The sequence below is a fragment of the Diceros bicornis genome, chromosome 29 (assembly GCF_020826845.1).
Source record: "Diceros bicornis minor isolate mBicDic1 chromosome 29, mDicBic1.mat.cur, whole genome shotgun sequence".
In the NCBI taxonomy this organism is placed as follows: Eukaryota; Metazoa; Chordata; class Mammalia; order Perissodactyla; family Rhinocerotidae; genus Diceros; species Diceros bicornis.
The window spans coordinates 39,928,108-39,955,138 of NC_080768.1; the positions used below are offsets into that span (position 1 = coordinate 39,928,108).

At 36.0% G+C, this 27,031-nt stretch overlaps 1 protein-coding gene across 3 annotated transcripts in view; it reads left to right on the forward strand.

The window, feature by feature from the left end:
• Window positions 1-21,589, forward strand: part of HOOK3 (hook microtubule tethering protein 3) — a 99,106-nt gene extending 77,517 nt beyond the window's left edge. For 2 of the 3 annotated variants that reach the window (XM_058525315.1, XM_058525313.1), the window contains 8 exons: window positions 771-911; window positions 6,093-6,180; window positions 10,785-10,819; window positions 14,312-14,394; window positions 15,416-15,516; window positions 16,841-16,945; window positions 17,110-17,181; window positions 21,193-21,589. In XM_058525315.1, the coding sequence (XP_058381298.1) occupies window positions 771-911; window positions 6,093-6,180; window positions 10,785-10,819; window positions 14,312-14,394; window positions 15,416-15,516; window positions 16,841-16,945; window positions 17,110-17,181; window positions 21,193-21,333 (766 nt within the window). In that variant the 3' untranslated portion in view covers window positions 21,334-21,589. Of the gene's footprint in view, window positions 1-770; window positions 912-6,092; window positions 6,181-10,784; window positions 10,820-14,311; window positions 14,395-15,415; window positions 15,517-16,840; window positions 16,946-17,109; window positions 17,182-20,493; window positions 20,562-21,192 lie in introns of all 3 variants that reach the window. The other variant, XM_058525314.1, reaches the window with a different exon arrangement.
• Window positions 21,590-27,031: the final 5,442 nt, after the last annotated feature.

The following is a 27,031-nucleotide window of genomic DNA, read 5'->3' on the forward strand; positions in this document are numbered from 1 at the left end:
AAATAAGAGCAGACTGTTTTCTGTGTTTATTAGTTTGTTTTTGTTTTCTTTTTCCATGAGAAACAGAGCTTTTCATAGTGTCTGGTATGGATAGTAATCTTCAAGGGGCCATCTAAAGATGACCCTATGTAAAGAATGAATTATATCTTCAACAAGTATATCTTCAGTTATTTCTGTAAATGAGTTGATAGTCATTTATATCATCCCTGCAGTAAATGTAGTAGCAAGTTGTGTGTTGCTTTTAACATCCGTCTCTATAAGCTTTTGGCATAACACAAAGAGCCCAAAACAATAACTTGGCTCTGATAATCTGGCTTGTTAGAGGATACAATTTTACATATCTGTAGGACTGGGTGGACTGCATATCTTGAAGGCATTCTTCATTGAATATTATCATTTTCCACCAAATGATTGGTAATTTAAGAGCATAGCATTAGAGATCATGGTGTTTTGATGAGAACCAAAGAACAAATATATAAATTGATTCATAGCTTAAATATTTAAATCAAAAAGAAAGTCGGATTTTGAAACCTCTTTCATTACAAATCATGATATTTAAAGATTCTGTATCTTCAGATTATTTATTCTAAAGTAGTTACTTAAGACTTAAAATATAATGTCTTAGCCAGTGACAACAGGAGCTACGTTTTTTGCAGATACTTTGTTTCCATTTCTGTTCTTTGTGTTAAATCTGTAACTGTGTGTGGCTGGATTTTGATAACTATATTGTATTAATGTACCAGATAATCAGTTTTTCTTTGCTCACTCAGGGAGAAACTTATTCGCCTTCAGCATGAGAATAAGATGTTAAAACTTAACCAAGAGGGTTCAGACAATGAAAAAATTGCCTTACTGCAGAGCCTTCTAGATGATGCAAATCTGCGCAAGAATGAACTGGAGACAGAGAATAGGTAGGAATATATACAAGTGGCAGCATTTAGCCCCACAGGTTTTCTCTATTTGTCTTGATTTTGATTCCCTTAAACAGAGGTTTGAATTGTATTTTGAAAAGTGATAATGTGTTATCCCATTTCCTTTTAAGAGTATTTTAATCCGTTTCTCCACTTATGGACAGACTTGCCAAAAAGTATCATGCCTCTTTATGATAACATTTTCCACTTTATTTTTTCAAGCAAAATGATACCAAAGCCCTACCATTTTCCCTTTCTAATCACTAATTGAAACTAGAGGATTGAAAGAAAATGACCGTTACTTCACAGTCTTCCACAACAATTTCAATTCATGGTCATTATCACATTAATGAAGTTTACCCTGTTTTTATAAGCTAATGTTTCAGAGGATTGATTGATGTGAGGAAAATAGCAGGATCCATCATAATTGAGTTGACAGAGCATTTTTTTTTTAAATCTGTTATTTCTTGAGACCCTAAAAGGAAATCGTTCATCTTATGAACAATTCAATTATTTTGAGAATTTAGAATCTGCAAATTTAACAAGAAAATCACTTTTCTGTTTGTAAGTTTTCAGTGTTGGCGTTACGCAGTCATTCAAAGCTACTTTAAAAGCAGTCGTTGGGCCGGCCCCATGGCTTAGCGGTTAAGTGCGTGTGCTCTGCTGCTGGCGGCCCAGGTTCGGATCCCGGGCACGCACCGACGCACCACTTCTCCGGCCATGCTGAGGCCGCGTCCCACATACAGCAACTAGAAGGATGTGCAGCTATGACATACAACTGTCTACTGGGGCTTTGGGGGAAAAAATAAATAAATAAATAGTTTAAAAGCAGTCGCCTACTCTTGCAAGGGTTACTTTTAACTTTGTTGGGATAATTTTTTGGTTTTTTTCCTTTTTGGAAATGTTTCTTAGACACCAAACATGTGGTGTCTTTTCTTTTTTTTTAGTGCTGTGATATTCTGTAATTTTTGAGGAATTTGGCATTTTTATTTATAGTTTCATAGTTTGCCTGATATCACTGATTGTTTGTTTATTATGCCTGATTGATGTGGCATTTCCCAGGTGTGAGTCAAGCTTGTGAGTCAGAATTGTTAAGACAATTCACGTATCCTACTTTTCCTCCTGTAGCTCTAGTTTTTAAAGCTACTGAGGGAGAACCAGCCAACAGTATAAATAAGAGGGCAATTATTAGAGCATAATTAAGCATAAACAGGAGGAAATTTTTATATCAATTCTAAGGTGCATAGAGAATGAATACTTTTTAAAAATACTTAGAAAAAGTGGAAAATGAGAAGGAGAGGAAGAGGAGTTGTAGATAAGAGCTGTCAGTCATTCAGTCGTGCAGTCCACATGGTGAGAGCACCATGCTCACCTCCTCATCCTTTGCTCGGGGCTGCTTTTTAGCCATCTCAGTCAGCCTCTCCCTACCCTAATTTTTGTTCAGTGAATTAACACCACTTCTTTTATAATGTTTTGCATTGTTTCTCACAAGTTTTACAGCTATTGCTTTTTCTCATCAGAAACAGAACAGCTAGTTGTCATTTATACGGTACTCACGTAGGTAGATGACTGATCACCTCCCAAGTCTCTGTGTTATTTACAGCTGTCTACAACTTAGCATTGTGTTTGTTTCTTAAATTATGACACTCATGATAACTTATTTTTAGACTATACATCTATGACCTATAACTAATAATAGCAGCTAACATTTATTAAGCTCCTGTTCTAGACATTGTGGTAAGTATTTTATGTATGTGGTCTTTGTTAAGTTTTACAGATGAGGGAATTTGGGCATTTTACATATGTGGTCTTTGTTAAGTTTTACAGATGAGGGAATTTGGGCATTTTACATATGCAGTCTTTGTTAAGTTTTACAGATGAGGGAATTTGAGCGTTTTACATATGTGGTCTTTGTTAAGTTTTACAGATGAGGGAATCTGGGCGTTTTACATATGTGGTCTTACTTTGTTCGGTTTTACAGATGAGGGAAGTTGGGCTCAGACACAGGTTACCTGACTCCAAAGCTTCTACCTAACCAATACCCTCTTTCTTGCCAATTTATCCTCTGCCGTGTGTGTAAAACATTTATTTTTTTCCTGCCTACCTCTTCACAGGATGCTTTTTCTCTTAAGTAAATTACCCTAAGTTTGTTCTTATTGAATTTAATAAGTATTTACACTACCTTGTCTCTAAGGTAATCTCTTTTAGTAGTTTACAGCACTGGACTAGCATCAGGAAACCTGAGTTTTAATCCCACTGAGTCTTTTAATTGTGTGACCTTAAATACAATTTGCTCACCTCCCATATATCATCTGTTAGAAGGAAAGGTTTGTAGGAAACCTCCGAAGTCCTTTCCATTTAGTTTTCCCAATGAGTTAGCATTTTTTTAATCTGTAATACCTGCTGACCCTCAAACAATATGAGCAGAAGCATGAAGGGTTGAGAGGAGAGCCGTATCAGAATGGCTCAGGGAGTTTTCTCAAAGTACACGTGATCTTGTTCCCTTACCTCTCAGAGCAGATCGTGATCTCAAGTTCACCCTCTCCCTACACCCCTCAGGCAACTATACATAATTAGACTTTGATTAAAATGTTAGCTCACTAAACTCCTGAACAGGGAGAAAGAAGACAGAGGCATTTATAGAGTACCTGCTATGTGCAGGTATTGTGCTGGACACACTTTATATATTATCTCAGTCCCTTAAACAAGCCCATGAGGGTGGGCATTATAATCCTTATTTATTTTGTAGATGAACTTTTTTCATATATATTTACATGTATTTGTATAGCTTCATACTTGTGTGTGTGTGTGTGCACTTCACACTTTGACAGTTATATTACTGTGTTTGCTTGTCCATTCCCCATCACTGGGCTTTTGAGTTGTTTTCAGATCCTTCCAAGGAACATCTTGGTATGGTCTGATTACATTTTATGACATTTACGATGGCCTCCACCTAGTAGGGTTACAATATTTGTTGACTAAATAATTTCAAAAATGGCTAAGATGGATAGTTGAAATAGTCTTATAGTTTGATATATAGTCCCATATTGCTTTCTGAAAAGATTGAACAAAGTTACAATGTCACTAGTAATATTTTTATTTACCTCTGTCTTCATATTAAATATGGATCTATTCAGATAATTCTTTCACTGTTGAAAAAAGCACTCAGATTTTCTATTCCTTGATGTGAAAACATCAGTTATTATTATAGATTTGATTGCATTTTTACTATAATTCTCACTAAATTGTAGAACCTAGAAGGCTTATGATAAGAATTTCTTATAACTTGTTGAATAAAAAAATTTCTTATTGAACTTTCTGGCTGTTTGAATTCTAAATGCTCATTGCCCTGTTTTGTCCTTAATTTGAGGCAGTCTGGCTTTTACTATCTTTTCACTAAAACATTACTTACTAAAATAACCCGTCATCTCTTAAATGGTCAATCCTATGGGAGCATTCAAGACTTTATCTTTCCTCATTTCTCTACTGCAGTCAAGCATCGCTTATCGACAGAGATAGGTTCTGAGAAATGCATTGTTAGACGATGTCATCGTTGTGCGAACATCATAGAGTGTACTTACACGAACCTAGATGCTATAGCCTGCTACACACCTAGGTTACATGGTACTAATCTTATGGGACCACTGTCATTTGTATATGTGGTCCATTGTTGACCTAAATGTTGTTATGCAGCACATTACTGTATATTGATTGTTGTTGATCATTTCCCTCTTCAGACTTTTTTTTTTTATTTCAGTAACATCCCTCTCTTATGTTTTTCTTAGTTCTCTGATTATTCTCCAGAGTGAGGTTCTTCTTTCTATCCTTCGGTTGGTAATCTGCCATGGACTGTCTTCGTTCCTCTTCCACTCGTCCTCACGTTCTTTCTAATCAATATTATTTATGCTCATGGCTTCAGTTAATTCCAGATGGCTCCCAAATCTGTATGTTCAATTCAGACTTCTCTCTGTGCTTCCAATGCAGATACCTATTTGACAGATATCTCTAGGCACTTCATTTTCAACAAATACAAAATGAGATTCTTTATATTCCTTTCTCAATAAATGGTTCTCAGTAGCTCAAACCAAAATCCTAAGTGTTATTTTTTTATGGCTTGTGTTCTTTTGCTCTTTCAATAGATTTCCTCCTCTGTTCCCTTCTATTTCAGGCATATTTAGTAATAATTGTAATAGCCTCCTCCTAGTCTTCATGCTTGCTCTTTGACCTTTTTTAATACTATCTTCCACTCTCAAACCAAGGTGATCTTTCTAAAATACTGTCTAATCGTGTTTCTCCCTTCTTGCAATCCTTCAACATCACTCAGACCTAGGTAACCAAACGGTCTCCTGGTTGATGAGTGTTGTGTCATAATACCCTAGAGAATTTATGAAGGTTGAGCTCCAGAATCAGCGTTATTAAAGGCTGGCTGAGTTAATTCCAGTTCCAGCCAAAATTTAGAAAGCCAGATTATTGGATAAGTTCCACATACTTTTGCATTTCACACAAGGTTATACCCGACCTCTCCTTTTCTCCTCTGGTTTCATCTCCAGTCATTCTTCCCCTCATAACTTATTCCGCAGTCATACCATTCCTGAACTCACTGTACCCTCTTGTTTTTCTGTGTACTTTGGACATGCTGAATTCTCTGTCTTGAATCCCCTTTGCACCATTATAACCCCATAAATATTTTATTTATTGTTCTAGTCACAATTCAAGTCAAGCCTATCCTGACTCCTCCACAAGTTAGGTGCAGTTCTGGCTCGTTGAGCAGTCGTCATTCCTTTTGTATGCCTCTGTGCACTACGTTGAAGTATTTATCTTGTATTTTCTTTGTTTACATTTTGCCTCCCCACTAAATTCCTTGAGTGCAGAGATCTTTTAGCGCTAGTGCTGAGCATAGTACCTAACACATAGTTTGAATAAACATGTATTAAAGTGAATTTCAGATAAATACATTTGCATAAGTACACCAGTTCAAAAAATGTGTCCACCCGAACACTACCTTGGAAATCGTCATAGAAATTTCAAGCAATACGAAAAATCAGAAAAGTGAGCTACTGCCACTGTAACATGAAGCTTTGTTTTGCTAATTATACTGTCTCTCTAACCAGTATGACAACCTAAGGAAAAGGGCCTAAGTTAAGTCAGCACTTGGAAAATTAATATACATTTGATTTCTAGGCTGGTGAATCAAAGACTTCTGGAAGTACAGTCACAAGTCGAAGAATTGCAAAAATCTTTACAAGATCAAGGATCAAAAGCAGAAGATGTAAGTTTTAATGTGTACCAACCATGTTCCAACAGTTTCACAGTGTTAAGAAAAGCTATAACTTTTATTTTTTATTCGGTAGTCTCTAGCAAAATAATTTATCATTATCTTGGTTATAGAAAAGAAACAATGTTTCCCTTTTACTAACGTTTCTTATAAAAAGGAGCAGACAGTGCTTCATTCTGTCTTTCAGATTGACTCTGCTGGGAATTAGAAGTTCATTTGTAATTATCAGCTAAGGAATTAATTAAGGCTTTGTGTTTTAAATGTGTTCAACTCAGTATTCCAAGTATAGGGTTTTTGGTTCAAAAAATGTTGGTTAGATACTTCGCCTGTTCAAGTAGACATTTTTGATACAAAATTGATATTTAAGAAAATAATGCCATTGCTAGAACCCCACCATCTCTAAATTTCTGAATCCCTCTTACTATCCCCCCCACCACACACACACTCAAATATAAGTTCACTGACCTTTTTTTATATTCCCTTAGAATACTGCATATCTGTCATAGCCCTGCCTGCTTGGCTGGCACACTCCAATCTAGAATATGGTAAATGCGTTGAGCCAGGAGCTAGGTCTTCATCTCCTCATGCTCATCGCCTATCACAGTGCTTGTGTAGCACATAGTAGTCAGTCAATCTCTGATAAAAGTGTAAGTAAATCATATTTTGCAAACCCTTTACATTTAATGTAATTTAATTTACAGTCGACAACAGATCTGCGAGTATAAAGTGCTCAAAAATATTTGTAAAGAGGGGAAAAAAACGAAATTTTAGTGACCAATCTTTGCTTCACCCAGTTGTTTTTTTTCTTTTTATTGGCAGTGTAATTTGCTATGAACCTCTGGCCTTTGAGTACAAACCTATTTTGTTGTTTCCATTGATAGAGTCATTTGGGGGATCACTGTTAAAACTATAGCTATATCTAGTTTCATCCAGCCTTATTAACATAAGAGGGTATAAAAACAAAAGACATCAAAGAAGCTCATCAGTGACCTAATTTTATGAGTTTCTTAAACATAGATCTAGCTTATATTGGCAGCATGCTCTGCTTTCTAAGATCAGTGATTTTAGTTTATCCTTTAATTAATGTGTTGGTAGTTCTTAGATTCCCAGATTGAGTCCCAGTTCCTAAAATTGTCACCAACATTTAAACTATCTTATTCCCTTATTAAATTGTCCTAGTTTACTTTTTTTTTTTTTTTTTTGTGAGGAGATCAGCCCTGTGCTAACATCCGCCAATCCTCCTCTTTTTTTGCTGAGGAAGACGGCCCTGGGCTAACATCGGTGCCCATCTTCCTCCACTTTATATGGGACGCCGCCACAGCATGGCTTACCAAGCAGTGCGTCGGTGCGCGCCCGGGATCCGAACCAGCGAACCCCGGGCCGCCGCAGCGGAGCGCGCGCACTTAACCGCCTGCTCCACCGGGCCGGCCCCCCTAGTTTACTTTTTAAACATATTTTTATCCAGAGGCTAAATCACAAAGAGGTGAAGCAAAAGCACCTTGAATGCATTAAAATATTAGTAAGCTAACTAAGAGTACCTTAGAGATGAACCAAAGGGTCACGTTTCTTAGTTTGGTAAAATCAGTAGGTCCCTTAAACTGAGATGAATGTACACTTCGTTTTAGTCTCTAAAACTTTGAGGAGACTTTTTGTTGATTTGTTATGGTAAAGAGGGGAAGGGCGTATGGTACATGGGAAGTAAAATGGCAGAACATGAGTATCGGCTCAACTTAGTGTTACAGCAATAACCATTGTACTGATTCTCTTACTTCTACTCAAACATACACAATGGAATTTAGTTTGTAAAGGATATTTTTGCATAATCTGATTAGGTATTACTGTGGTAATCAAATCTAATTAGTATGCTGTGTGCCATTAGTTTAAAAGAACATATTTCAGAAGTGAGATGCCAGCCCTATAAAGTACTATTTGGGTAAATTAGTCAGTTTATTTGACTGTCCAGATGCTAATGAGCTATCTTGCTCTAAGTTCTTGGAAGTTGTCTCAGAGCTTTTTTCTACATATAGAAAAGATTCAGGTAGAAACTTTTCCTGATGATATGCCTCAAAGTGGTTTGGAGAAGTAAATAGGGTGGTACAGGATATGTGGTTCTTTCCCCCAGCAGATTTTTGATATTTTTGTCTTCTCTCTCTCACTAACCTACAGTGTTGCATCTCAGGAGTCTGTCATACTTAGAACAACCTGCCAAATAAATGGAATTGGTCCCCCTGAAGAACCACATAATCTCTGTCTATTTCTGTTATCAAAAGCACAGTCCTTTCATGTGACCTTAAGTCAGAATAGAATGGTTTGCACATTTTTATTATTATTTTTATGTCATTTATTTTTAGCATGGAAGCAGAAAAGCATTGTTATATCCAGTGATATGGATAATTTGAGCTAGCCACAGTGTATAAAACTCCAGAGAACGAGACAGGATGAGGAGAACATAGAAGAAAGAAAAATGTATATTTTTGAAAAAAAATGCATATCTTTTACTTCTGTTCATGAATTACTAAATCGTTCCTTCTATTGGCTGCTATGTTTGCTTCATACTAATATGTCCTCTCTGTCTCTTGGCATGGTTTCTGCTCAAGGCTATTGTAAGTATGGCTTCCTATTCATTTCTATGTATCGAACAGTTTTTTTTATTTATACATTATCTGCCGTCATAGTTGATGGTATTGAAATTTTAAGTTATGGGAATTTTACGCAAAATGAATATACCAATATTACTGGCCTTATAGGTTTGTGTATGCCCTTTATGGTTAAGCTACTTAAAGAATATCAAAAACTTAAGACAGACTAAAGAGAACTCTGCTCTTGTTTTTTGTTTGTTTTTTTTTTCCATCCCACTCTACCCCATTGTTATAATTAGTTTGTTTTAAAAATTATTTTGGGGCCAACCCCATGGCTTAGGGGTTAGGTGCGCACGCTCCGCTGCCGGCGGCCCAGGTTCGGATCCCGGGCGTGCACCGACGCACTGCTTCTCCTGCCATGCTGAGGCCGTGTCCCACGTACAGCAACTAGAAGGATGTGCAGCTGTGACATACAACTATCTACTGGGGCTTTGGGGGAAAAATAAATAAATTTAAAAAATTTTTTTTAAAATAAAGGAAAGGGTTCAACGACTTAAAAAAAAAAAAATCATTTTGAAGCTAGCTTTCTATCACAGTCTGGCCTCCTCCTGCCACGTATTTTGATAGTAACAGTCCAGTTGGAGAGGCATCACAGCATAGAAAGCTTGGAAGTGAAGACCACGCATAGACTTTGGAGTCTGGCAGACCTGGGTTTTAATCCTGGATCTGCCACTTGAAAGCTAGTGAATGTCTCCCCAGCCTCACCTTCCTCAAGTATGAGATGGGGCTAATATTACTCACTGTTGTGAGGTTAACATGAGACAATGTATATGACATGCTTTAGTGTAGTGCCTGGCATATTAACCACTCATTAAATAATTAGTTTATTATGTATTATCTTAGAATTAAAATTAATTTTTATAGAGCCTAGTCAAAACATAAGTGCAAGTTAAAGTTAAGGTATATAAAAAGTATTTTCATTTTATCCTCTGTACTAAAGAAGGAACAAGCAATAATCGGAAGTTAACAGAGTTATTATCTTTTTGTTATATTTGGGGGAAGCAATGATAGAAGACATTGTGGTCCACTCACCTAACTATAGTTAACATTGAGCGAAGAAGGGAATTTGCAATATTCCGGAGCTGTGTTAGAATGGACCTGAGTAAACAGTTACAGTAATCATTATTGAATAAAGTGACTGAAAATCAAAGGACTAAGTGTGAGGGTTTTCCCCCTCCTCACTGCGATTGATTGATTGGACAATTTGTTTTATAAGCCTATATTAATTGAGTTTGACTGAATTCATTATGTAACCACTTATCTCAAATTGAAATGTTTCATAGAATTCATTAATAATATGTACCCTATAAGTGTTAAGTTTAATTATGAAACCTAGTGGTCCTTTTAGAATGCCATTATTCTTTGCTTATTTTTAGGTCAATTCTGATCTCCTGCTTTTGAGGGGACCCTTTTTTTTTAATATATAATACCCAGTTAAAGCTGCATTCTCCAGCATGTTCTGTGTACACACCATCCTTCAGTTCCCATACTATCACATAAATTATTTGCAACCTCTGCATATTTGTAAATCACTGATTAAGTCAATAAATATTTATGGAAATGCTCCCACACTTCATCATGATACAAGTTAAACAATATAGTAGATTAAAAGTGTCTCAGGGAAAGTCTGTTTTTATTAGAGTTCAACCTGCCTGTTAAGTCCAGGAATATTAGTTCTATACATAAGTGGCCTTTTTATTCATTTCCCTGACTATAAATAGAGAATTCAGATATGCAGTTTCTGGTTGTTTTATTCTGATTGTTATCCTGTATGGACGGCTCTCTCTGTTATCAAAGAGAAATAGACTTGGGTATATTGTGTGTTTCGAGCTCTTTGACAAGACAGATTACTGAGGGCTCACTGAGAGTTAGTTACTACTATGCTCTTAATTTTTAAAAAATAATAATTTATTAGTTAAAATGTTAAGTAATAAATTATTTTTTATTTTCCATTTTCAGTCAGTTCTTCTAAAAAAGAAGCTTGAAGAACATCTGTAAGTACAAAAGCTGTTGAGGCTCATTTTTATATCATCTAGTGAAAATAAGTGTTTTATGTTAGGTGGTTACAGAGTGTCTAAGCAATGGCACGGGTGTCCCTTGAAGATATAGAACATTATAAGGTGCATTCATAGTATCTATAGGATTGTCTCTGCCCAAGGTCCTCAAATCAGAGCAATGACTGCTTTAGAACTGTTTTCCAATGAGATTCCCGGGTTTTATGTCTTCATGACAGTATTTATAATCATAGTTAGGAGTTTGAGACACTCTAGATCAGAAGTCAGAAACCTTTTTCTGTAAAGGGCCAGACAGTAATTACTTTAGGCTTTGCAAGCCATGGTTTGTGTCACAACCACTTAGCTCTGTAGTTGTAACTTGAAAGCAGCCATAGATAATAAGTAAACTAATGTTGTGACTGTGTTCCAATAAAACTTGATGTATGAAAACAGGCAGCAGGCTGAATTTGGCCCAGCTGGAGTTTTCCAGCTCTAGAGTATGGCCCTTGAATTTTTTTAAGTATTATAAGTAATTTTTTAAAGTAATTTTAAGTAATTTTTAAAGTATTATAAGTAATTAATTATAATTAATATATTAACATTATGCTTATTAACAGTAGCAGATTTTCAAACATTTTCTTGAATTGCAAACATATCTGAACATGACTTTTTAATCTAAAAGATGAAATAAATTTTAAAATATTGCATTTGTTTCTCATGAAGAAGAAATCTTCGTCCATCTTTGTCTTGAGCTAAGGTTGACAATGTTAGGAATGTTTTGTAATTTTTCTCGCACCAAGTAACAACCTTAATCCTTCTTATCACTTTCTAGCAAAACTCTCTCCTTGCAAACATTGAGTGTAGGGTGGCCATGAATTGCTAGCCTGTTGGAATTTTACAGTGTCACCCTATGGTAAACCAGGCATCCTCAATACCAGAAATAATTTGACTTGTTCTGTTGAGATTGGAAAGACATTCTGTAGACTGGCAGTTTGCCGCATGCTATCCGATTTTTTTTTTTTTAATGTGGAAAAAGTGAGATACACCTAGCAGCTGACACTTGCTGGCACGTCTAACAATGGGCGGATTGTTAATGTACTAGAGGAGTAGAAATGCTTCCTGGCTGTTGTGAAGTGACCTAGAGTCAGAATCTAGTACTGCATTCTACCCGGTCTTCATTTCCCATTCCTTTATTGCAAAAAATAGAACACCTGCTGTTTCATAAGACTACTGTCTGACCATTGTTCTGTATTGTCATTTACATGGTCAAAAATAGTTTATTTCATCAAAAATAATTTATTAGTGAACATAAAGCCTGTATTCATTTCTGTGGTTGCCATAACAAATTACTACAAACTGGGTGGCTTTTAAAAACAATAGAAATTTATTCCCTAACAGTTCTTGAAGCTAGAAGTCTGAAATCAAGGTGTCAGCAGGATTGGTTCCTTCTGGAGGTTCTAGGGGAGAATCTGTTCCATGCCCCTCTCCTAACTTCTGGTGGCAGCCAACAAGCTTTGGTGTTCCGTGGCTTGTAGACACATTATTCCATTCTCTATCTCCGTCTTCATGTGGCCTTCTAATGAGGACGCCAGTCGTAGGATTTAGGACCCACCCTGATCTAGTATGACCTCACCTTAACTAACTACATCTGCAAAGACCCTGTTTCCACATGTCACATTTACAGGTTCTGGGGAGTTAGGATTCTACCATATCTTTTGGGAAGACACAATTCAACCCACAACGGGGCTCATAGACATCTCAAAAGATGGTCATTCTCATGCAGATTTAAAACTACAATGGAGTCCATTTTAGACACACCAAATTGGTAATTTTTAAGCATCAGACCTACTAAGTATTGCCAAAGATGTTGAGCAATGGTAATTCTCACCCACAGCTGGTATGAGTATACATCAGTTTACTTAGTAAACTTGAATATGCACATATTCTATGACCCATCAGTTCCACTCCCCTATATATTCCCTAGATTCCTATAGATGCTGTTGTCCATGTGTACCAGGGGACTTGTAGAAGAAAGTATGGAAGACCGTTGTTTGTAATCACAGAAAAGTAGAAACAGTACAAATATTACCACTTGTAAAATGATAGTTAGAATGAGGTGTATTCAAACAATACAACGCTATACAGCAGTAAAAATGTGTAAACTAGGGCTAACACATTGACATAGATGAATCTCAGGGACATAATGTTAAGTAAAAAATGGAAGTCACACCACAATACATACAGTATAATTAATGTATAAAGTAAAAATTGGGCAAAATTAAGCAATGTATTATTTAGGAATACACATAAAGGCCCATCACAAAATCATGAGAATGATTAAAATTCCAAATTTTGGTTACTTCTGGGAAGGAGATAGGAACACATGGGACTTCTGAGGTTCAGGGATAATTTCTGTATCTTAACCTGTTTCTTCACTGGGCTTAGTTTTTCTTATTCTTTAAACTATATATATTTATTTTGTGTATATATATATATATATTTGTGTGTATGTCTATGTGTATGTCACACCCTTGAAAAAGAAAAAGATTTATTAAAGTATTATGCATAGAAAAGACCAGAAATAGACATAACAAAGTACTCTATGTTCTTAGTGTTTTTCTGTATTTTCCAATTTTTGCAGCCTTTTCTCCCTCTCATATTACAGAGTGCCACACTAGGTACTCTATAGGGAGAATTATACATATTATATAAATACCAGGAAAAAACTTCCTGTTCATTCATTTTTTTTACTTCTGTATTAGAATATAGCTTACATGCATTTGTGTACAGTAAAATACACAAATCCTAAGTTTCTAAGTCTACAGCTTAATGAATGTTCTTCTACATATGTAGGTAACACAGATCAACATACAGAATATTTCTGGCAACCGGCCAGGAGTCTTCCTTCTGTCTTCTGATTGATTACATCCCCAAACTCGTCACTGTGCTGATCTCTATCACCTTTCATTAATTTTGATACTTTCTGAACTTCATATAAATGGAATCATAAATGTAATACCCTTTTGTATCTGACTTCCTTTGTTCAACATTCTGTGAGATCCATCCAGGTGGTTGCATGTATCATGAATTTATTCCTTTTCATTGGTATGTAATGTTCTTTCTATTAATTCTTATTTTTAGAACTTCACTTTTTTTTCCAATAAGATTTTGCATTGTAAAACCTCTGCAAAATTTTTAATTTAATTTTTACAATATCCTATTCCTAGAAAAAGATTAAGATCACTAAGTTCTTTGTAGCCTCTCGTGCAGGTTTAGGTAAAAGAAATTACTACTACTTCAAACTCTGGAATTTTTGTCTCTATTTTTTTACTTATTTCAAAGTATATTAAATTCATGTTGGGTTAGTCTTTTCATCTATTTCACAGCACTGTGTGCTATGCAAGTATATTTCAAGAATAAAGAATTTAGATTTTTCATTTGTGGAAAAAATTAGAAAACAGTCGTACGTGACTGTTACATACTTTGTTACAGAGAGAAGCTGCATGAAGCCAATAACGAACTGCAGAAGAAGAGAGCTATTATTGAAGATCTCGAACCAAGATTTAACAACAGCTGTGAGTTTTTCCTAATTGGCATAGTTTTAAATTAGTTAGCCATACATTACCCTAATGATAATGACTTTATATAAAATTACTTCTTTTAGAAATAGGCCCTATTACATATGCTAGCAATTAAAGAATTCGCCTTATTTACAAAAAAAATGTATAATCATCTTCATAATATTTCTTAAATTTCTCATTATAGTTGTGAGTTTTTCCTTAACTATGGATGCTAATGAATATTTTATGAAATTAGTTATTTTAATAGTATAGTTGTATGTGAGTCAGCCAGACTTCTACTTCTATTGATGTTTACACATGTCGGTAGCTTGAGTTTATTAATACTTTTGTGTGGAGGTGGGAGTAGGACACAGACATTTACTTTTTTTTTATTGTGGTAACATATACACAACATAAAAATGACCACTTTAACCATTTTTAGGTGTACATTCACATTATTGTGCAACCACAATCTGTCGCTCGACTATCTGGTATAGTGATGCTGTGCAGCCACCATCTACCTCCAAGAGCTTTCTCATCATCCCAGAGTGAAACTCCATACCCGTTCAACAATAACTCCCCTCTCTCCCCTATGCCCCCAGCCCCTGCTTTCTGTCTCTATGAATTTGACTATTCTAGGGAACTCGTATAAGTGGAATCATGCAATATTTGTCTTTTCATGTCTGGCTTATTTCACTCAGCATAATGTCTTTCATTTTCACCTGGTAATGTCTCCATGTTGTAGCATATATCAGAGGCTGAATAATATTCGATTGTGTGTATTTACCACATTTTGTTTATCCATTCATCCATCAATGGATACTTTTTAATTTATTCACTTCCATACTGGAGTTTTTGTTTATAAGAAAAGCTTTTTGTAAAAAAAAACTATAAATTTTTGTTTTTAAAGAAAATTATATATAGGAATAGACCAAACAGTCTCTCAGAGTTGTTAACTATTTACTATTTTGTCAGTTGAAATATTTTTAAAGTTGTTAGAATCTAAAAAAAAATTTTTTTAATGTCTCATCTGCAGCCTTAAAAATTGAAGAATTACAAGAAGCTTTACGGAAGAAAGAAGAGGAAATGAAGCAAATGGAAGAACGATACAAAAAATACTTAGAGAAAGCCAAAAGTGTAAGTATGAATTTGTGGGTATCTTCCTCTACTTTCTGATCGTGTTTCACTGACTCCTCAGAATACAGTGCACGTACAGTGACTTTTCACATAGAGAGCCATCAGGAAAAGATCAAGAACTACCAAGAGGAAAATGTATGTAGGAAATAAGTGGCAGTCACTACCCGAGCTAGTAATCAAAAGTAGCTACATTAATGGTAGGACAACCAACATCTTGTGCCTCTTGATGGAGTATTTAACTGATAATATTTAACCTGAATCTAAGCAATCTTATAGATCTAACTTCCAGTTCCCAGGGAAAATGAGCTTATTGGAACAAAATAAATAGCACCTTCAGGAAATCATCAGATAAATCCAGAATTTGGGATAGAAGTCAATGTTATGAAAAACAAAAATAGGCAGTGGAGTGTGGGGGAGCATAAGAGCCAAAGGGACCTAAATACCAAATGCAATGCATTAATATTTGAGTCCTGGATCGGGGGCAGAAAGGGCAGTTGTAAAAGACATTGTGGAGACACCTGTGGAAATGTGGATTTGGACTGAATAGTGATGATTTATAAAATTATTTCTTACAGATGACAATGGTATTGTGATTATGTAGGGGAATGTCCTCAGTCTAAGGAGATGCATGTTGAAGTATTTAAGAGTTATGTGTCGTTAAGTCTGCAGATTACTTTAAAATAGTCCCTGAAACAAGCATGCATGTGTGTGTGTGGAGAGAGAGCAAGAAATCAAATGTGGCAGTGCAGCTGTGGGTGAATCTGGGTTAAAGGAAAAGAATTTTTTTTGTGCTGCTCTTTCAAGTTTTCTATAGATTTGGTCACTTTTGATAGTAAAAAAATTGGGCCACAAAGCAAAAAGACTTTCTCGGAAGACCTCTTAGTTGGTCAGCTAGAATTGCATCACATGGCCATGCGTAAACTGAGGCGCTGGCAGAGGAGGAGACGGACCACAGTGACAGGCTTTTAAACCAGCAGGACCTGCCGCTAAGTACACGTCTGGTCAGGGGTGGAGGGCTAGCTGAACCAAATCAGAGGAAAGGAAAAGGAGAGACAGCTGTCAGTAGTGTCTGCTGTAGTATTATTTATTAGTTTTAAGCCAGAATTACTTCTTATAATTGATTCTTTTACATAATTAAAAAGTTTTATATAATTAAAAGTTGCAACAATTGAATATTATTTCATACATTCAAATTTTAAAGGATCCTTGGAAGATAGCTTTTGATTCACATAAGCTTTACCCTTTGAGTGTTTTTTTTTAAGTGCTTCTTTAGATGTTACATTCTTTGAGACTTTTTAAATTTTTCTTTTATTGCTTTTTGCAGGTTATCCGTACTTTAGATCCTAAACAGAATCAAGGAGCAGCACCAGAAATACAGGCTCTTAAAAATCAGCTCCAGGAACGGGACCGACTGTTCCATTCATTAGAGGTAGTTTACTATACTATACAACAAGATATTTGATTTTTGATTCTTTATTTTCTAGGAGCCTTCCTATATACAATCGTATCCATTCATTTAGACAGTTAATTGTGAGTTTTATTGATATTGAATTGTTTTCTATCTTTAAATGTTTACATGTGCTTGTTTTTTAGAAAGAATATGAGAAAACAAAGAGTCAGAGAGAGATGGAGGAGAAATATATTGTTAGTGCCTGGTACAATATGGTAAGAAAATAATACTTCGAAACATATTGCGAGTTCAGTGAATATATACTCCCTTGACTGTAGAAGTAATTCTACCAAATGAATCTGGAAGTAATTGCTGTTCTAACACACATTAACAAAATCTTAATGCTAACCTTAGGATTGAAAAGCAGATAAGAGAACCACCATATAAACAGGGTTAGGGCCTTCCAAACACATCATTAACTCTAGAGGATAGAATCAGTTGGATTTCTGTCCCTCAGAACCATTTTATTCTAGGGGAAAGGGACTGTAATGACATCTACACACAGTTGCAGTAGCTTTTGTTTTGTGGGGCTATTTCAGTGCCTTTGCAGGAGTGGTACATACACTGAGGATGCTTTAACTATCTCATTTGTGGTTGTTGGTAGTTAGTGCCATCCTCTCATCTTCCGGCGCTGTATCAGACAATGCTCCGCTGCTATTCATAGGGTTTTCATGGACAGTTTTTCAGAAGTGGGTGGCCAGGTCCTTTCTCCTTCTCTGTCTTAGTCTGGAAGCTCTGCTGAAGCCTGTCCACCATGGGTGACCCTGCTGGTATTTGAAATACCGGTGGCATAGCTTTCAGCATCACAGCAACACGCAGCCACCACAGTATGACAACCGACAGACAAGTGGTGTGGTTCCCTGACCAGAAATGAACCCAGGCTGTGGCTGTGTGAGTGCAGTATCTTAACCATTAGATCACCAGAGCTGGCTAACTATCTCATAGGGTTTGGAAATTTTTCTAATAGGTGTAACAGTGTTAGACCCTAAACGACTAAAGGTTCTGAGATTGAATTTTCCAACACAAAAAAACTTTAAACATATTGCGGGGGAAAATAAATGCCTATCACCATTTAGACTTCAGTAAGAGTTCCTGGATATAAATAGCTGTGAATTTTTAAGAATGCTGTACTTTTTTTAGTACTTTTTTCTAGACTTTTTGTTGTCTTTTTCTTCTTTGTTCTTCTTTGTAAGACCACTTCTGCCTTTTCAAAATGTTATTTGCCTAAGACAGGAAATTGGACCAGATTCTTTTCATCAACCCCCTCTGACTCTATAGTTGTGTTATTGGCACAATGCCATTGTTTCTGTTTTATGGTTATAATTGACACTGTGTTTTAAAGGTTAGTATCCCAGGCATCCTAATAATGTGATTTAATCTTTGTCAAAAATTCATACAATTTTATGACATGTCCTCATTTATATTTGCCTTGGTTAAAACTACATATTTAAGGAGCCAGCCCCATGGCCTAGTGGTTAAGTTCGGCACACTCCGCTTCAGTGGCCCAGGGTTTACGGGTTCGGATCCCAGGCATAGACCTACACCACTCATCAAGCCATGCTGTAGTGGCAACCCACATACAAAATAGAGGAAGATTGGCACAGATGTTAGCCCAGGGCCACTCTTCCTCAAGCAAAAAGAGGAAGATTGGCAACAAATGTTAGCTCAAGGCCAATCTTCCTCACCAAAAAAAAAAAACTACATATTTAAGATTCTATCACAATTTTTAAAAACAAAAGAGGAAATCATATTGTGTTTAGAATACTATTATTAACAAATAGAGATTTCTTGAAAATTAAAATTTAGGGCCAGCCCCATGGCTTAGCGGTTAAGTGCATGCGCTCTGCTACTTCGGATCCCGGGCGCACACCGACGCACTGCTTCTCTGGCCATGCTGAGGCCGCGTCCCACATACAGCAACTAGAAGGATGTGCAACTATGACATACAACTATCTGCTGGGGCTTTGGGGAAAAAAAGGAGGAGGATTGGCAATAGATGTTAGCTCAGAGCCGGTCTTCCTCTGCAAAAAGGGGAGGATTAGCACGGATGTTAGCTCAGGGCTGATCTTCCTCACAAAAAAAATTAAAATAAAATATAAAAAAAAATCAATTAATGCAAATTCATGATTTAAAAAGAAAATTAAAATTTAAAAAATAGGGAAAGATCTGTATATTTAAGGAAATTCTCGAGGAACTAGTCCTGCCTCGACCTGTTCTATTACCTCTTTGTCCTCTTTATTTTTTTTTGTTTTTTGTGAGGGAGATCAGCCCTGAGCTAACATCCATGCTAATCCTCCCCTTTTTTGCTGAGGAATACTGGCTCTGAGCTAACATCTATTGCCAATCCTCCTCCTTTTTTTTTTTTCTTCCCCAAAGCCCCAGTAGATAGTTGTATGTCATAGTTACACATCCGTCCAGTTGCTGTATGTGGGACGCCGCCTCAGCATGGCCGGAGCAGCGGTGCCTCGGTGCGCATCTGGGATCCCAACCCCGGGCTGCCAGTAGCGGAGCGCGCGCACCCAACCACTAAGCCACCGGGCCGGCCCCTCTTTGTCCTCTTTAAAAGTTAGCATTAGTGATCTTGGAGCTCTGCCCCTCAATCCTTATTAGTAATTTCATTTTTTTATTTTTTTGGTGAGGAAGATTGGCCCTGAGCTAACATCCATGCCAGTCTTCCTCTACTTTGTATGTGGGATGCTACCACCACATGGCTTGACAAGCAGTGTGTAGGTGTGCACGTGGGATCCAAACCCACAAACCTGGGCTGCCAAAGCAGAGCACACAAACTCAACCACTACACCAGCGGGCCAGCCCAGTAATTTCATATTCCTGATTGATTTTTATAACTTCACATATTGTGTTTCTTATGGAACCACATTTATTTATCCTGTGATATGGTATTAAAGAATAGTCCTAATTTTCAGCTCTCCACAGAGTGAAGGAGTAACTCCAAGTAGACTCACACAAGTTATTTTCAGATTAGATAGCCAGAAACAGCTTCATTCCATACATTTAGGAAGTTTTGCGTCTCAGACAACTAAAATGGAAAGGAAGGTGTCGAGTACTGGGAAAAGGTACTAAGTATCTCAGAGAATGGCCTTGTGATAGACATGAGGTCTTAAAAGTGTGTGAAGAATTTGAATGAGTTGCTTGGAATGTAGAAGTCAAAAAATTAGTATGTTTTAAATAAAATATAATCGTTAATATAAGTAGCCAAATTAGTAAGTTAAAGATTGCCAATAGAGGTTTGTTAATTTTATTAAATCCTTAAATGCTTTGATTTTAAATTGAGTAGAAAACATGTGCTGGATTTTCTCACTGGGAAAATGGAGGAATGTTGTGTATTTGGATACACATGATAGACTGAAATTCTGTTAAAAATGCAAAGCCGTGACCAGCTTCCACTTGCTGCCATCAGTTTACGTGTATGCCATCATTGGGGAGATTAAATGGTAGCTCTCAGCTCTTAATGTTTTTCTGGCTTATTAATAAGTACCAAAACCACTTTTCTCCTGATCTGTTCATAGCCTTGCATTGTTGTTATTCCTGCACGTTTAGAGAACGCATCCCCAGAGGTTTCCTCCGTCCTGTAAAGGTACTCTGGGCCCAACAATTGTGGCTCCTCTCCCTTCTAAGCTAGTAGGCCATCCTTCTCCTGTCTTCAAGAAAGACCCCTTGCTCTCAGTTGGGCCCTCGGGCTGTGGGCTGTCAGGAACTTTTCTTAATTTGTTTGAGAATACAAGTCTGCCTGAAGTGAAGAAAAACAGCATGGTGGTATGTATTATACATAGTGTGTCTTTCCACCTCAAGAAACAAGTGTGTTGTGTTTTTCCATTCTAAATAAGCCCTATGAATTCCACAACCCCATGTGAATCAATTGCTACCAATCAATTTCACTTTTTTTCTTGGGAAATCACTTTATACATTTGATTGGAAAGGGAAGTATATATGATTGAGTATGGGTAATGTATTCCAAAAATCTGTCTTATCTGTTGTTTTGGTTATTGTAACTTCAGAAAATTAAGCCTTAATTTTTCCAAAGGAAGATTTGTACGTAATTGTTGGAACTAAAATGTCTCTATAAGATTTTAATCTGTAATGAGCAGAATTAACATTCCTAATTGTGCCTTATGATGCTATGTAACAAATTCTGCATGATGAAATTTTCTTTTGTGAGAGTATGTTCCGCTATTTTTTCGTTGATGACTTTTTTTTCTATGTTATAGGGAATGACTCTGCATAAAAAGGCAGCTGAAGACAGACTTGCTAGTACAGGTTCAGGGCAGTCGTTTCTGGCTAGGCAAAGACAAGCAACCAGCACAAGAAGATCTTACCCGGGCCATGTTCCACCAGCCACAGCAAGGTAGACAAGACTTGCCGTTAGAGTAAAAACACCCTGCATTCAAAGCATACTTCTGTTACATGTAACAACATTTCAGGAAATTCAGCCAGCTTATTATTTGTCTCTATTTTATGTTACTATTTAGTTGTTTCTCATTTGAAGACTTTCTCTTGTATCTATAATGTATTATTTCTTGGTCCTTTATTTTGTAGTCCTTTCAGTTCCTTTTAATGTGCCAAAAATTTTTAAATGCCCAATTAAAAGTGTTGTTTAATAGTGTAGTACTTTTCTTTGTATGAAAATGTCCTTTCTCCAATGATGTAGGCTTTGTAATGAATTAGATTTTCTGCCAATAATTGATATACAATTTATATTCTTTATTGTGCCTCTGTGTTATCATGCTTTATAAGAATGTCTGTTTAAAGGGAATTAATCTTTTTATGATGTATTAATCTGTTTTCAATTGTTTTCCAGATGCACTTCAAGTAACTTGCATATTTAGTGTATAAAATGGTTAGCAAGTGCACTTTTTGCAAAGACAAATATATTGGCAGAGGTGCTAATCAGATCTTACCTAAAGCACCTGACAGAATTATTTAGAGAAAAAAATGAGTTTTCACATTGTTTTATAGGAGATTAAATTTGTCCGAAGATTTGGAAACTATTTTTAAAACATAAATACATAGAATTTCATTATTTCCTGCTATCTTGTCTGCTGGCAGAAGTGAATGCATTGATTAGGTTATTTGGGGAGAAATTACAAAAGAAAAAAATCTGGCAGTGCATTAGTTTTTTCTTGTTTTGGAATATTATAGTAACTGAGAATCAAATCCTGGCAATGTGGCAGACATTTATAATTTCAGTTGCCCTCCACATCTAAAAGATTTATTTTTCATATACTCACAAGTAATAGGTAGCCTTACCTTTTGGGCAATTTCCTTGTTGACTTACACCTCATTTGTTTTACTTTTTCCTTAATATAAACTCTTCTATTTCTCAATAATTCCTGATACCTAACATCTTCATATCAGTCATTAAGATCAATAAGTGACTTCTTGTATGTGATGTTATGACAGGTCTCTCTTACATTTTTCTTAATTCTATGTACTAGTCCAAGAATTTGCTACTGAATAGATTCTCTTGGGTATTTGGTTGCCTCAAAGTGCTTAGATTTGTTGACAGATTGTAAACCATGTTTTATATTGACAATGGCTGTCAAGTAATAATGATTGTAAAGCACTCTATGTAAGGTGCTATATAAATGCAAAATACTCATTTGGAAATGAAATGCCTCTGCCTAACTTTCCCTATTGACTTAAGTATTTGATCCCAAATTATATTTAAGTTCCCGTGCAGCCTTTTTCTTGAACCACAGCCCATTTTTTTAAAAGCAAAAAATTACTGAAATTAGGTTGATTTTGTTTGTTTGTTTTTGTTTTTAGATACGTCATCTAATTAAGAGGATTTTATTTCATGTACTTGCTATTTGGAAGTTCAGGTTTCATTTAGTTTTGTATATTAAATACAAATGAATAACTTTAAATCAAGCTAAATGTAATTAAGAATTTTCAGAAACTGTATGCCAGTGTTTGATTTTAAATCCTTACTTCCTTTTTAATAAGAAAATTGACCTAAAAATTAGTAGTATTTTCATTTGTCCTCAGAAACTGTACTTGAAGAAAAGTATTAGAATATACACAGAAATGACTCCATGCATTGTGCTAATTTTTTTTTTTCTTTTTGTGAGGAAGATCGGCCCTGAGCTAACATCCGATGCCAATCCTCCTCTTTTTGCTGAGGAAGACTGGCCCTGGGCTAACATCCATGCCCATCTTCCTCTACTTTATATGGGACGCCGCCACAGCATGGCCTGACAAGCGGTGTGTTGGTGCGCGCTGGGGATCCGAACCCTGGCCGCCAGAGACGGAGCGCACGCACTTAACCGCTCTGCCACTGGGCCGGCCCCATGTGTTAATTAAGTCCAGAAGTCTGAGCGCAGTGTGAATCTTCTGCCTGATCAGAACATAAAGCAGGAAGAATTAGTAATAATGGAAAGAACCACGTGAGTAGAATGTATTGTGGGGTTTCAGGAGGCTAAGCAGACCTAATCAACATAGGAAGTTTTGACAATAAAAGATGAAAAACAATTTAAGATGGTTCTTACCCTCACCTCCTTATTGCACAAATGACATAAGGCTTCAACTGTCTTAAAACAGAGCATGAGTACTAACCTTGGTAAAATTAAAATTATTGGGAACTTATACCCACAGACTAAGATAGATGAAGATAAAAGAGTCTGTGAACTATTCATTAAATGGAACCTATGCCTTGAGATAAGAGGTTTTAGTTTTAGTGTTCTATTTGCTGCCCCAGTCCTGGTCCCCTTCCCACCCGACTACTCAGATATACTGCTCTAAATGGGTTGGAAAGGTGCCAAGCTTTTAGAAGGAAGTTGACTTATTTTTCTTCAGCCTCTGCTGCATGCTATTATTTTGGTGTTTACATTCATAACTTTCACTGTCCTTTACTGTACCTTTAAAGTGCAGTGTATTAGTTTCATTACATAGAAGAAATTATATTTCTAAACATTCTATGATGTTTAAAAAAAAAAGAGCAGGAATAAAACTTTAACAGCGACAATCCTGTTTGCCTTGCCTAGCTTTGGACAGGATTTATGAAATTTCTGTTTTTCCAGTAATGATTAAGAATTTTTCAGAAGGTTTGTGATGATTCATGGTCTAGCTGGAAGTTAAAAAGCAGTGGGTGCTTTATCTAGATGTGAGCTGTGTTGTGCTATCTTTTCACAACCCCCTGGATATGGTCGCTTCGTGAAGCCACCGTTGGCTGGACAGGGGAGCTAGTCCCGGCCTCAGCAGTGGCGTAAGGCCAGTGTTACTGCATTAGGTTGGGGTGAGCCATCACCCAGTATCCAAATTCTTATAAACAAAAAGCTGCTTTTCTGTTTTTCTTCTAAGCAGGGTAAGAAAATACAACGTAAATAACTAAAGAATATTAAAGCATAACTTTTATGTTCTGCAGTGTGTATTTAAAAAGTTTGTAATGGGAAAAAAAAAATCCAGCAAATATAGTAGTTTGCCACATCTAAAAAAGAAAATAAATAATACAGTTGTGTATATCTTAAAAGAACTTTCAAAACTCGATTATATCTTTTTATCATTTGTCTAATTACTTGATAATAACCAAGAAAAAGAAGTCCCTAAATAAAAGACCCATGTTCCAAAATTGATCAAGATTGAATTGTTTCTATTAGATAACCCTAGCCTCGTAAATTGGCTTAATGGGATGGTTAGATTATAATAATAATAATATTGTCATCTGTAATTTTGTCGAGATTTTGTTGTTTTTTTATATAATGGAAGCTCAATTGTACAAAATTAAGCTAAATATTATCCAGTCAGAAACATCAGCCTGTATATTTCATTAGTTCTCACAAAGGCATGGAAATCCACGCTGTGCCGATGGATCGGCAGTGAGTGATTGTGTAGTGAAAGACGAGTTAGGTTGAAGAAGAGAGAGATTTTATTTATGAGCTACTTGACTCACATCTCCTTTTCAATAGCAGTTTTGCTTATTCTTGTTAACTAATGATACAAAATATTTTTGAGTGTCTCTTGCTCTTAGACAAGCATTCATCTTTTAAAGATAACACCACGTTAAAAACTTGAAAATCTTTATCCCAGTATAAGAATTATCTTGAAACAAAAACCTAAATTTTTAAAATTATCTTAACTCTCTGCATTTCATCTCCAATTGTGATATCTCAGACTCCAGGAATGTTAGTTATCCCCAGTTGGAACATGTGAGATTTAGCCACAGCTATTGTAATCCTAGCTAGTTTACAGCCACGTGGATAAGACCATCTTTGATCCTAAAGTGAGAGGAAAGTACTTGACATCTTGCCTTTTGCTAAGGGCAAAATAACAACATCAAGACAAAATGCTTTCTGCTGTCTATTCATTAAACTATGGAAGAATATTTTGACTTCTTATCCTCACATTATGAAGGGACTCTGCCTAGAAATGGCTGTGGAGCTGATGTAGCATTGTACTTCTCAGCAGTGGGGCCTGTGTGATGCCCTGAAGTAGATGGAAGAGAGTACTGAGCAAGATAAGATGGGGCATCAGAATCTTCAAGAAGGATTTTAGCATGTTTTTTATTTTTCCCTTTTTATGAGTTAAAAAGGTTTTCCATTCAATAAAAATAATCTCTTTTCCTGTAGTCGCAGCTGTCAAAATGGCAGCTTATTTGGTAGTTGTACAGCCCAGTTTCATTACATTTAGAAAACAGTTTCAGAGCTTATTCTTTGTAACTATAATCATTCAAATATTTTATATCATGAAGTTTTTATATGAGGAAGGCTATTCTCAATGTATCTGTCATCCAGTTTTTTTACTTTCTATAAAACATATTTAAATAATAATTGGTGTATGTTCCTTTTATTGAAAATTTTGAAAATGTTTTATTATCCAATTTCAGAACAATAATTTTACTGTTCTAAAGTTTTGCAATAAATACTTTTCACTTCTTAGAAGCCTAGAAAACACAAAATAATTTGCTACTGGCACAGCTAATGTCTACCTGTCCCCATTTCCCCAAATTACGGAAGTATTAATATTTAGCTTCCTTTTTATAAAATGAAGGACAGCACAAATATGATGACGTCCGTCTCTTTTAAGTCATTGAGTATGTTCCTGGGAAGTCTGTAGTGATTATTTTGTTTTTAAACAGGCTTTTATCAATCCAATTCACATATATTATCTTTATGAATATAAAAACTTATAAAATTTATATTTAATGTTGTCTTGAAACATGAATATACTTGGATTCTTCACATTGCACTTAAAGTGATAGAGAAGGGATATTAGTTTATTTGAGAAACCAGAGACCTGAACCTAATTATGGCAAGTATATGAGTTTTGGCAATTGTGGGGGATCTGTAAGTGTTTCCTTACAATTATGTATCAGCAATTACTTGATGTCTCTTTTCAGTATTTTTCTGTTTTCTTATATTTCTTATATATAAGAAATATTTTATTATCTTTCTTATATTAATATTCTGTAAGATTAGGTTTGTACGCTGTATATAAGTGAGCATAGAAATCTGAGAAGTGACAGAAGGCTGTTAAGGCAAATCCATTCCTAGCAAGTAGAATGGATTTTTGGGATAAGAAATGGCCTAATTATAAACAAATATCCATGCAATGGAAGTACTCATACGATTAAAACTTATTAACAAATGTTCCTAAAGTTACAGTATATAAAATCTTCTGTCTTGGCTGGCCCTGTCGCTTAGCGGTTAAGTGCGCTCGCTCGGCTGCTGGCGCCCCGGGTTCGGATCTTGGGCGCACACGGAGGAACCGCTTCTCTGGCCATGCTGAGGCCGTGTCCCACATACAGCAACTAGAAGGATGTGCAACCATGACATACAACTATCTACTGGGGCTTTGGGGGAAAAAAAAAATTTTTTTTTTTTTAAATCTTCTATCTTTATTACATATGATCATTCAGTAAAAAAGAGTAGACAAAAATATAATTTATTTTCTAATTCTCCTTCCCTTTAGTAGGCATCAACTAGGCACACAATATTAACTGTATGTGTTTATCCATGGAGGGGAAAGCATCTATTTTCATTCTGAAACTGTTAAACCATTACTAAATCTCAGATAGTGATTTAAGGCCATTAAGGATACTGTGATTTGATG